The sequence below is a fragment of the Arachis ipaensis genome, chromosome B04 (genome assembly GCF_000816755.2).
Source record: "Arachis ipaensis cultivar K30076 chromosome B04, Araip1.1, whole genome shotgun sequence".
Classification (NCBI taxonomy): Eukaryota; Viridiplantae; Streptophyta; class Magnoliopsida; order Fabales; family Fabaceae; genus Arachis; species Arachis ipaensis.
The window spans coordinates 47,649,049-47,661,427 of NC_029788.2; the positions used below are offsets into that span (position 1 = coordinate 47,649,049).

Genomic DNA, 12,379 nt, shown 5'->3' on the forward strand with positions numbered 1-12,379 from the left:
TTGGACCAACTTCAAAGTAGAAAAATGGCATATATAGTGTGTTCTACAATAACATCAAATTTCATCCACCTTAAGTACTTAATATTTGCCGGTCAGTCTTCGTATTATAGTAACTCGAAATTAAATTATACATTAAGTATTGTATTTCTCTCATGATAAATACGTACTATATATGTATTTTATTTATATTATTAATTTTTATATTTTAATATATATTATATATAGTAATTGATTTTTGTAATTGAATTTTTTGTGTACATTAAGCTTATGTTAAACACCGAGATCACTATATCATATTAACAAGTTACTTCAAAGAACATTTAAACCAAAAAACGAAGAAAAGAAGGTGCTTTAAGTTCAGTTTGGGTAACCAACTTAATTAAGTTTTTTTTGATAAAATAACTTAAACAATAAATGATTTTGTTAAAAGTAACTTATAAATAAGTTATTTTATGTTTAGATTTTTAACTCTAAAAGTGCTTATTTTATAGAAATGTGATGAAAAGTAGAAGTATTATGAGAGAAGTTATTTTTTTTAACTTCTCTATAAACTCCTAAATAGCTTCTTAAAAAATTACAATTTGATTTTTAAAATTGCACCAAACATTAATACTACTACTTTTCATAAGTCAAAATAAAAAAAAGTTACTTCTAGAATTTTCAAACCGCCCTAGGTACCTTAAAATTACAAGTTATTCTTGAGTCAAGAAAAACTTATCTAAAGACAGACACAAGTTATAAGATTTCAATGATCACTACTTTTTGCCAAACACCACAGTTAAAAATTTTATACAATTCACCACTTACTTTTCTTTTCTTTTATATAATCTTTTTTCCCACACAAACACAAAAATGCATGAAGTTTCTATGCACAAAATAAATGTTGGAAAAAACATTGCCCTGCATCTCATTATCAGTGGCTGCTTCTCGGTTCCTTTTTTTTCTTTTATGTACATGATACATAAACTTTTTTTTGAGTTCTATGGAAAGTGAAACCACAACAACTAGCACTACGTCATGACTCATTGACTTTCTTATTCTCAAGGTCAACTTAAAGCCAATGAGCCAAAGACATTTTAATTTCACCTTAATGACTATATATCCCAATAGCAATTCACAAAACAAATAAACCACCTTTTGCTTTCAAAAAAAAAAAGCATCATCATGGGAAGAGGAACAACAACAACCAACTCCCTGTTCTTTTCATCACTACTCTTATTGCTATCTTCTCTCTTGTTCCAAAACGGCGTCGTTTATGCTCAAGAAAAGATAGCATCATCAGAGGAAGAAGCACTGGGCTTATTTCAAGAAAGAGAGACACTTGAAATCATCATAGGAGGTGGAAGTACACCTTCCCCTTCCCCTTCCCCTGCACCTACGCCACCTGATTATACGCCATGCCCTCCGCCACCGAAACCGCTGAGCCGTTTGGACAAAGCGCGAAAAGTGCTCCTCAACTTCACCAACTACATCGTAGACCCAAAAGGTTTCACCAGTAACTGGTGCACACAGACAATTAACACGTGCGATTTCAAAGGAATTCGGTGCGCCCCATACCCACACTCAAACGAACTTGCAGTTGCAGGGTTGGACCTCAACCAAGCNGAACTCACATTCTTCCATGTTAACTCCAACAACTTCTCCAGTTCCGTACCAAAGGAAATAATCAGTTACGGCTTTTTCTTCGAGCTTGATCTTAGCAACAACAAGCTTTGTGGTCAGTTTCCAATGGAAACGCTTAAGAACAAGAACCTAGTGTTCTTGGACCTCAGGTTCAACAACCTCGCCGGCCCGATTCCATGGCAACTATTCGAAATGGATCTCGACGTGATTTTCATCAACAACAACAAGTTCAACCAGTTCCTCCCCCAGAATTTCGGAAATACCCCCGCAAGGTAAGATGTTTGTATTTGTTAGGCTTACTTTTTGGTAAAACTCATGTGTAATTATCTTTATCTAAAGTGAAGTTAATAATTGAGAATTATTAGATGATAATTGAAATTAAATTTGTCAAACTATCCAACAATTCTCAAATATCAACTTCACATAAAAATAATGCACTTGAGACTTCGCTAGTATATTTTTTTTGTTTTCTTACTTGAACTATGTTCCAAGTAATTTGTTGAGCTCATTCTTTTAACCGCCGACAGGTACCTGACCTTTGCCAACAATCAATTATGCGGTCCGATACCAAGGAGCATCGGCAAGGCAGCCAACACTCTGACGGAGGTGCTCTTCCTTGGGAACAGGTTTGATGGCTGCTTGCCGTACGAAATCGGAAACCTAAAGAAAGCAGTTGTGTTTGATGTGAGCATGAACCAATTAACAGGTCCAATACCGTACTCGTTTGGTTGCTTGAGGCAGATTCAATTCTTGAATCTTGCGAAAAACAAATTCTACGGTGCGGTTCCGGAGAACGTTTGCAAGCTTCCGGGGCTGATTAATAACGGAAACTTGACCCTGTCAAACAACTACTTCACAGAGGTTGGTCCTGAATGCAGGAAATTGATAAAGTCAAAGGTTTTGGATTTGACCAATAACTGTGTTCCGGGTTTACTGAACCAGAGGCCACAAAAAGAGTGTTGGGAGTTTCTTCATAGTGTGAAGCCTTGTCCAAATGAGAAGTATCTTTTGAGTTATGCACCTTGTGCGGGATGGAAGGAAACTGAGAACACGGAGGAGGTGGCAGCGGCGACGGAGCCTGTTACTTATAACGCTCTCAAACCGCACCGGTTGAGACTTTGATGGTGTCGTAATCTGAGTCATAATGGGGTGCGGGGACTCTCTGATTTTTTTGAATTTGACGATGATAATGATTGATTATGCTTCTTTTTAATTTGCACATATAGTTTCTTTAATAATTAGGGTCCTACACTCCTACTTTTGTGTCGGTGTGTGTTTATAGTTTCAATTGTTGAATAAGAAATGTAATCCATTCAGATATCTAAAATATAATTTTCCTAATTATTCCAATAAATATAATCATATCTTATTGATAGCATAACTATGTTTCTTTTTATTTAAATTAAAATTGTTATTATGTAAAGATATTCTTACATGAATATGATAGATAAGATCAACAGATTTTAATTATTATCTTTATATTTTTAATTAATTAATTCATTATTTATTATTGGACACCTTTTTTGAAAATATAATTGAGCTGAGAAATAAAGAGAAAAAGAATTGGAGAAAGAGTTGTTTTTGTGTTATAACACAAGTTTTAGCAAGAAAATGTTATATAATACTATCAAAATGATATATGATATTATTCATATTCTGACCCAATAAATAAAAACTAGGCACAACAAAACGAAAGAGTCCATCATTAAAGGTGGCCTTCATGATCAACTCGACCTCTTTAAAGAGGTCAGACATTGGCATAAGGGGAAAAGTTCTACTTGCCTCAAAGCAGGTAATTACTCCCAAAAATCTTTCTTACTATCTCTACTTCATTTAGAAGGTAAATCCCAATAAACTCTCAAGATAAAGGAAACGCTTATCTATCAGAAAAGATGGAGCTACTCCTATAAAGATAGTTATCAGCTCTACTATAAATAAACTGGAACCCCTAGGTATAATTCACGTTCTAATCTACTAAAAACCTGCTCAAAGCCCTTGTTAACTTAAGTATCGGAGTCTCTTGCAGGTACCACCCCCCACCTTCTCACGAAGAACTCGGACAGGCGCACCTCAGTACCAATGAGGTCGGTCGCTGCCATACCAAGGGATCTGGACCTCAAGTTCAGGACAAAATCACCGTTTTAGGTAACCCTCAAAACATTGGCACCGTTGCCGGGAACCTAGAATTCTCCCTCTAACAAATGCCAGACCACGTGCATGAAGACGGCTATGCAGCATCTGAATCTGAGCAAGAAGCTCAGCCAAAAGGCTAGGCCCTCGTACTTCCTCCTCCACCACCACACCAAGGCTCTCATGGGGAAGGGACCTCGGAAAATTCTCATCCAAGGAAGATCCATTCTGAGGATGAGGACCGTCCTCATACAATCAAGATCATGGACCTAGTTCATGGCCAGGGGGATCGACTGCAACAGCTCGAACACGAGACTGAACGACAACGGAAAGCGGAACGAGAATTATGAAGAGAGATGAGATGACGAAAGGAGCTAGAAAATAGGCTCCGAAAGCTGGAAGCCGACTTACAAAGGAGGAATGATCAGGCAGAGTGTGATGAGAATCCCCTAAGAGGAGAAGATCCGTTCATAGAAGAGATCATGAAGGCTAAAGTTCCTAAGAACTTCAAATCACCCGACATGGATCTCTATGATGGAACGTCCGACCCGAGTCACCACCTCAGTAACTTTAGAAGTAGAATGTACCTGGTCGACGCTTTTGACACCACCCGCTGCAAAGCCTTCCCGACTACTTTAACAAAGGCGGCCATGGAGTTGTTTGATAACCTGCCACCTAGGTTGACTACCAGCTTCGACGATCTTGCTAGAAAGTTTTTAACTAGATTCTCCATCCAAAAGGATAAAACCAAACACGCCCTGAGTTTGTTGGGAGTTAAGCAAGAAGTCGGCGAGACTCTTTGCGACTATATGGAAAGGTTTAACAAGGCCTGCTCGGAAATTCAAAATCTACCCACTAAAGCTGTGATCATGGGACTAGTTAATGGTCTCAGAGAAGGACCATTCTCTTAGTCGATATCAAGCGATACTCTAACCGCTGAGTCAAGTCAGAAAAAATAAACCCTTATAAGAAAGAGAAAACGTTATCACTATACAAAATATCGGCCTATTCACTCAGCTAATGTTAATGCTAGATTAAGGAGGGGGAGGGAGGGGGATAACTCTACCCTAAGCATTTTTTGTTAGGCATTGAACCCTACCTTAGGTGCTGAGTGGTGTCCTCCCCTCCCTAATACCTAAAAAAGAAAAGTTCTGAAATGATATCTGACTTCTTTAAAGGAAGTTCAAGAAAGGGCAGAGAAATATATCAAGATGGAGGAATATTCCCAACTTAGGGAACCTTTCCCATGAACGAACCTGCCCTACTACCCTCGAGAAAAGGAAAGGGAACCCAAGAAGAAGGAGGAACAAAGTGTAGAAAAGCACCGAAAATACCACAACTACACTCCTCTAAAGGTTTTCCTAGTGGATGTTTACCGCGAGATATGCCACACGGAGAAACTTCCACCTCCTCATCCAATTAAGCACAAAAAAGCTGGAAGTCGGACTGAGTATTATGAGTATCATAAGCTGTATGGACATTCCACCAATGAATGTTACGATTGAAAGAATGTCATAGAAAAGTTGGCCAGAGAAAGCCAACTTGATAGATACCTGGCTGACAGGTCAAACAACCTGAGAAAAAGAAGACGGGATGAAGAAGGAGGACGACCTAAGCACCCGTCTCACACCCCAGAGTGACACATACACATGATCAATGGTGGGTTTGCAGGAGAAGGAATATCAAAATCCTTGTGAAAAAGACACCTTAAGGAGGTATATCAAGTCGAGGAAGACAACCATCCAACCGACCTACCCACTATCTCATTCATTAAAGAGGATGCTCAAGGGATATTACCAGGGCATGACGACCCAGTGATAATAACTATGATCTTGGCAAACATTAATCTCCACAGAACCTTGATAGATCAAGGTAGCTCGACTGATATCCTGTTTAAACCCACTTTTGACAAGCTCAGATTAGAAGAAAAAGATCTAAAGTCATACCCCGACAGCCTCTTCAGACTGGGAGATACCCCAATCCGACCCCTTGGTTATATCTCATTGTACACCAGCTTTGGAAAAGGTATCCGATCAAAGACACTAAGAATCAATTACATAATAGTCGAAGTAACCTCGACTTACAATGTCCTAATAGGTCAGACTACCTTAAACCGACTTGCGGCTGTAGTCCCTACTTCTCACCTCTGCATGAAGTTTCCAACAGCAGAAGGAATTGCTACTGTAAAGGGGAACCAAAAATTGGCACAAAAATGCTACAACGAGAGCCTTAGTTTAAAAGGCAATCCAGGGGAAAAAGAGGTCACACCATTGAGTTGAGAGGGTTCCAAACTCGTGAAGAATTGTGCCCCTAACCTGAGGGCAAAATAGAAGAAGTCCAAATCGGGAACCATCCTGACAAGACAACGAGCATAGGGAAAAACCTGGAAGAAAGCCTGAAGGAACAGCTCATTGACCTGTTAAGAGAAAACTCCAACCCCTTCGCCTGGAAGGCTTCCGTCATGCCTGGTGATGACATGTCATCATGTCATGTTTTTCTATACTTTTTCATACAAGAAAGTGATAATTAGTGCTTAAATATTGAATGCTTTTGTGCTTAAATGGTATATTTCTTTGAACTTTTGATTTTATAAACTTTGTAGGAAATAAGAAGAAAAAGAAGCAAAAAAAAGCACAAAATAAGGTAAAAAGGAGAAAAGAGAATTTTGGGGCACGTTTTGGAATTTAGGCATGCTTTGAAGCCTTAGGCCACGCTTTTAAAAGTGTGTCCCATGACTAAATCAAGGAAGCGTGCTCTATTTCACCATCAGCGTTCATTTGCAAAGAGAACGCTACGTTGCGTAAGTGAATGTTTTCGTGCAATTCCAAAATTGGAATTGGAATTTTGCAACCGACGCGCACGCGCACCTGCCGCGCCCGCTGATGAGCGGATAATTTATACACTTTTTGGCATTGTTTTTAGTATGTTTTTAGTAGGATCTGGTTACTTTTAGGGATGTTTTTATTAGTTTTTATGTTAAATTGACATTTCTGGACTTTACTATGAGTTTGTATGTTTTTCTGTGATTTCAGGTATTTTCTGGCTGAAATTGAGGGACTTGAGCAAAAATCAGATTCAGAGGTTGAAGAAGGACTACTGATGCTGTTGGATTCTGACCTTCCTACACTCAAAGTGGCTTTTTTGGAGCTACAGACCTCAACATGGCGCGCTTCCAATTGCGTTGGAAAGTAGACATCCAGGGCTTTCCAGCAATATATAATAGTCCATACTTTGGCCGAGTTTAGATGACGCAAAAGGGCGTTGAACGCCAGTTCTATGCTGCAATCTGGAGTTAAACGCCAGAAACACGTTACAAGCCAGAGTTGAACGCCAGAAATACGTTACAAGCTGGCGTTCAACTCCAAGAATGACCTCTCCATGTGGAAACTTCAAGCTCAGCCCAAGCACACACCAAGTGGACCCCAGAAGTGGATTTATGCATCAATTACTTACTTCTGTAAACCCTAGTAACTAGTTTAGTATAAATAGGACTTTTTACTATTGTATTTGAAATCCTGGATTGTATTTTTGATCCTGTAATCACGTTTTGGGGGCTGGCCATTCGGCCATGCCTGAACCTTTCACTTATGTATTTTCAAACGGTAGATTTTCTGCACTCCATAGATTAAGGTGTGGAGCTCTGCTGTTCCTCATGAATTAATGCAAAGTACTGCTGTTTTTCTATTCAATTCAACTTATTCCGCTTCTAAGATATTCATTCGCACTTCAATATGAATGTGATGAACGTGACAATCATCATCATTCCCCTACGAACGCGTGCTTGACAACCACTTCCGTTCCATCTTAGATTGGATGATTATCTCTTGGATCTCTTAATCAGAATCTTCGTGGTATAAGCTAGATTGATGGCGGCATTCATGAGAATCCGGAAAGTCTAAACCTTGTCTGTGGTATTCTGAGTAGGACTCTGGGATTGAATGACTGTGACGAACTTCAAACTCGCGAGTGCTGGGCGTAGTGACAGACGCAAAAGGAGGGTGAATCCTATTCCAGTATGATCGAGAACCTCAGATGATTAGCCGTGCTGTGACAGAGCATTTGGACCATTTTCACAAGAGGATAGGATGCAGCCATTGACCACGGTGATGCCTCCAGATGATTAGCCATGCAGTGACAGCGCATCGGACCATTTTCACAGAGAGGATGAAAAGTAGCCATTGACAATGGTGATGTCCTTACATAAAGCTAGCCATGGAAAGGAGTAGGACTGATTGGATGAAGACAGCAGGAAAGCAGAAGTTCAGAGGAACGAAAGCATCTCTATACGCTTATTTGAAATTCTCACCAATGATTTACATAAGTGTTTCTATCTTTATTTTCTGTCTATCTATTATATATTTTCGAAAACTCCATAACTATTTGATATCTGCCTGACTGAGATTTACAAGGTGACCATAGCTTGCTTCATACCAACAATCTCCGTGGGATCGACCCTTACTCATGTAAGGTTTATTACTTGGACGACCCAGTGCACTTGCTGGTTAGTTGTGCGAAGTTGTGAAGTTATGTTTGGACCATGGTTCTGCGCATCCGTTTTTGGTGCCATTGCCAGGGAGAGAACGAACAAATAATTTTACAACCCTAATCTGAGTAACAATTTCGCACACCAAGTTTTTGGCGCCGTTGCCGGGGATTGTTTTGAGTTTGGACAACTGACGGTTCATCTTGTTGCTCAGATTAGGTAATTTTCTTTTTGTTTTACTTTTAAAAAAAAAATTTCAAAAAAAGTCTTTCAAAAATTCCTCATTTGTTTTCAAAAATCATTCTAAAATTTTTCAAGAATGAATTCTAGTGTTTAATGAAGCATGTGAAGCCTGGCTGGCTGTAAAGCCATATCTAAATTTATTTGGACTGGGGCTTCCAACCCAACATTATCAAGAGCAAGCTAGTTGTTGCTAATCCACCTGCTGCTGTTCCTGATCCAAAAGATTTACATGCTAAAGCTTGACTGGCTATTAAGCCATGTCTAACCCTCAGATTGGAGCTTTAGACTAAAGAGTACAAGATTCCTGGAATTCATATTAAAAATTTTGGAATCCTTATTTTTCTTTTTCACATTAATTTTCGAAAAAAATAAAAAAAATAAAAAAATACAAAAAAATTATAAAGTCATAAAAATAAAAAATATTTTGTGTTTCTTGTTTGAGTCTTGAGTCAATTTTTAAGTTTGGTGTCAATTGCATTTTTTTCTAAAAATCTATGCATTTTTCGAAAAATTCATGCATTCATAGTGTTCTTCATGATCTTCAAGTTGTTTTTGGTAAATCTTCTTGTTTGATCTTGATGTTTTCTTGTTTTGTGTCTTTTCTTGTTTCTCATGTGCATTTTTGCATCCATAGAGTCTAAGCATCAAAGATTTCTAAGTTTGGTGTCTTGCATGTTTTCTTTGCATCAAAATTTTTTCAAAAATATGTTCTTGGTGTTCATCTTGATTTTCAAAGTGTTCTTGGTGTTCATCTTGACATTCATAGCATTCTTGCATGCATTCATTGTTTTGATCTAAAAATTTTCATGCATTGCATCATTTTCATGTTTTTCTCTCTCATCATAAAAATTCAAAAATCAAAAAAATATCTTTCTCTCTTTTCTCTCATAAAATTCGAAAATTTGAGTTGACTTTTTCAAAAATTTTTAAAATCTAGTTGTTTCTTATGAGTCAAATCAAATTTTCAATTTAAAAATCTTATCTTTTTCAAATCTTTTTCAAAAATCATATCTTTTCCATTTTTTTTATTTTCGAAAATTTCAAAAATCTTTTTCAAAATATTTTCAAATTTTTTTTTATTTTATATCATATTTTCGAAAATCACATCATCAATTAATGTTTTAATTCAAAAATTTCAAGTTTGTTACTTGCTTGCTAAGAAAGATTCAAACTTTAAGTTCTAGAATCATATCTTATGATTTCTTGTGAATCAAGTCATTAATTGTGATTTAAAAAAAAAAAATTCAAATCTTTTTTCAAAAACTAATTTCAATCATATCTTTTCAAAAATATCTTCTTATCTTATCTTTTTCAAAAATTTGATTTTAAAATATCTTTTCTAACTTCTTATCTTCTTATCTTTTCAAAAATTGATTTTCAAAATTTGTTTCAACTAACTAACTAACTTTTTATTTTTTTTCTTATCTTTTTCAAAACTACCTAACTAACTCTCTCTCTAATTTTCGAAAATATCTCCCTCTTTTTCAAAAATTCTTTTTAATTAACTAATTGTTTCAAAATTTAATTTTAATTTATTTATTCTTTTAATTTTCGAAAATCAGTAACCATTTTTCAAAAAAATAATTTTCGAAAATTCTTTTTTCTCTCTCATCTCCTTCTATTTATTTATTCATCTACTAACACTTCTCTTCATCTCACATCTCTGCTCTCCTCACCCTTGTGTTTCTTTCCTTACATTACATTCTTTTCTTCTTCTTTTCTTCTACTCACACAGGGACCTCTATACTATGGTAAAAAGGATCCCTATTATTATTATTTTTCTGTTCCCTCTTTTTCATATGAGCAGGAGTAAGGACAAGAATATTCTTGTTGAAGCAGATCCAGAACCTGAAAGGACTCTGAAGAGGAAACTAAGAGAAGCTAAATTACAATAATCCAGCAAGCACCTTTCAGAAATTTTCGAACAAGAAGAGGAGATGGCAGCCGAAAATAATAATAATGCAAGGAGGATGCTTGGTGACTTTACTGCACCTAATTCCAATTTACATGGAAGAAGCATCTCCATCCCTACCATTGGAGCAAACAATTTTGAGCTTAAACCTTAATTAGTTTCTCTAATGCAACAAAATTGCAAGTTTCATGGACTTCCATCTGAAGATCTTTTTCAGTTCTTAACTGAATTCTTGTAGATCTGTGATACTGTTAAGACTAATGGAGTAGATCCTGAAGTCTACAGGCTCATGCTTTTCCCTTTTGCTGTAAGAGACAGAGCTAGAGTGTGGTTGGATTCTCAACCCAAAGATAGCCTGAACTCTTGGGATAAGCTGGTCACGGCTTTCTTAGCCAAGTTCTTTCCTCCTCAAAAGCTGAGCAAGCTTAGAGTGGATGTTCAAACCTTCAGATAGAAAGAAGGAGAATCCCTCTATGAAGCTTGGGAGAGATTGATGAGCGGATAATTTATACGCTTTTTGGCATTGTTTTTAGTATGTTTTTAGCATGTTTTAGTTAGTTTTTATTATATTTTTATTAGTTTTTATTTAAAATTAATTTTTCTAGACTTTACTATGAGTTTGTGTGTTTTTCTATGATTTCAGGTATTTTCTGGCTGAAATTGAGGGACCTGAGCAAAAATCTGATTCAGAGGCTGAAAAAGGACTGCAGATGCTGTTGGATTCTGACCTCCCTAGACTCGAAGTGGATTTTCTGGAGCTACAAAAGCCCAATTGGCGCGCTCTCAATTGCCTTGGAAAGTAGACATTCTGGGCTTTCCAGCAATATATAATAGTCCATACTTTGCCCGAGATTTGATGGCCCAAACCGGCATTCAAAGTCAGCTCAAGAATTCCCAGCGTTAAACGCCGGAACTGGCACCAAAGTGGGAGTTAAACGCCCAAACTGGCACAAAAGTTGGCGTTTAACTCCAGGAAAAGTCTCTACACGAAAATGCTTCAATGCTCAGCCCAAGCACACACCAAGTGGGACCGGAGGTGGATATTTACGTCATTTACTCATTTTTTGTAAACCCTAAGCTACTAATTCTCTATAAATAGGACCTTTTGCTATTACACAAAAACAAACACCTTTCATATACTTTCATAGTTCTTTTCACGTTTTGGGGCTGGCCTCATGGCCATGCCTAGACCATGTTCTTATGTATTTTCAACGGTGGAGTCTCTACACACCATAGATTAAGGTGTGGAGCTCTGCTGTACCTCGAGTATTAATGCAATTACTATTGTTCTTCTATTCAATTCAGCTTGTTCTTGTTCTAAGATATCACTTGTTCTTCAACTTGATGAATGTGATGATCCGTGACACTCATCATCATTCTCACCTATGAACGTGTGCCTGACAACCACCTCCGTTCTACCTTCGATTGAGTGTTTATCTCTTGGATTCCTTAATCAGAATCTTCGTGGTATAAGCTAGAATTGATGGCGGCATTCTTGAGAATCCGGAAGGTCTAAACCTTGTCTGTGGTATTATGAGTAGGATTCAAGGATTGAATGACTGTGACGAGCTTCAAACTCATGATTGTGGGGCGTTAGTGACAGACGCAAAAGAATCACTGGATTCTATTCCGACATGATCGAGAACCGACAGATGAATAGCCGTGCCGTGACAGGGTGCATTGAACATTTTCACTGAGAGGACGGGATTGTAGCCACTGACAACGGTGATGCCCAACATACAGATTGCCATGGAAAGGAGTAAGAAGGATTGGATGAAGACAGTAGGAAAGCAGAGAGGCGGAAGGGATAAAGCATCTTCATACGCTTATCTGAAATTCTCACCAATGAATTACATAAGTATCTCTATCTTTATTTTATGTTTTATTTATCTTTTAATCATTCATCCTCCATAACCATTTGAATCCGCCTGACTGAGATTTACAAGATGACCATAGCTTGCTTCATACCAACAATCTCCGTGGGATCG

The 12,379-nt window shown here is 37.4% G+C and overlaps 1 protein-coding gene across 1 annotated transcript; it reads left to right on the plus strand.

The window, feature by feature from the left end:
* LOC107639288 (uncharacterized protein At4g06744) lies at window positions 884-3,001 on the plus strand (the record flags this gene model as incomplete). The annotated part of the gene is given in 3 exon segments (XM_021121143.1): window positions 884-1,508; window positions 1,607-1,895; window positions 2,151-3,001. Coding segments are annotated over 3 exon segments (1,228 nt in total), but the record flags the coding sequence as incomplete, so codon positions are not given.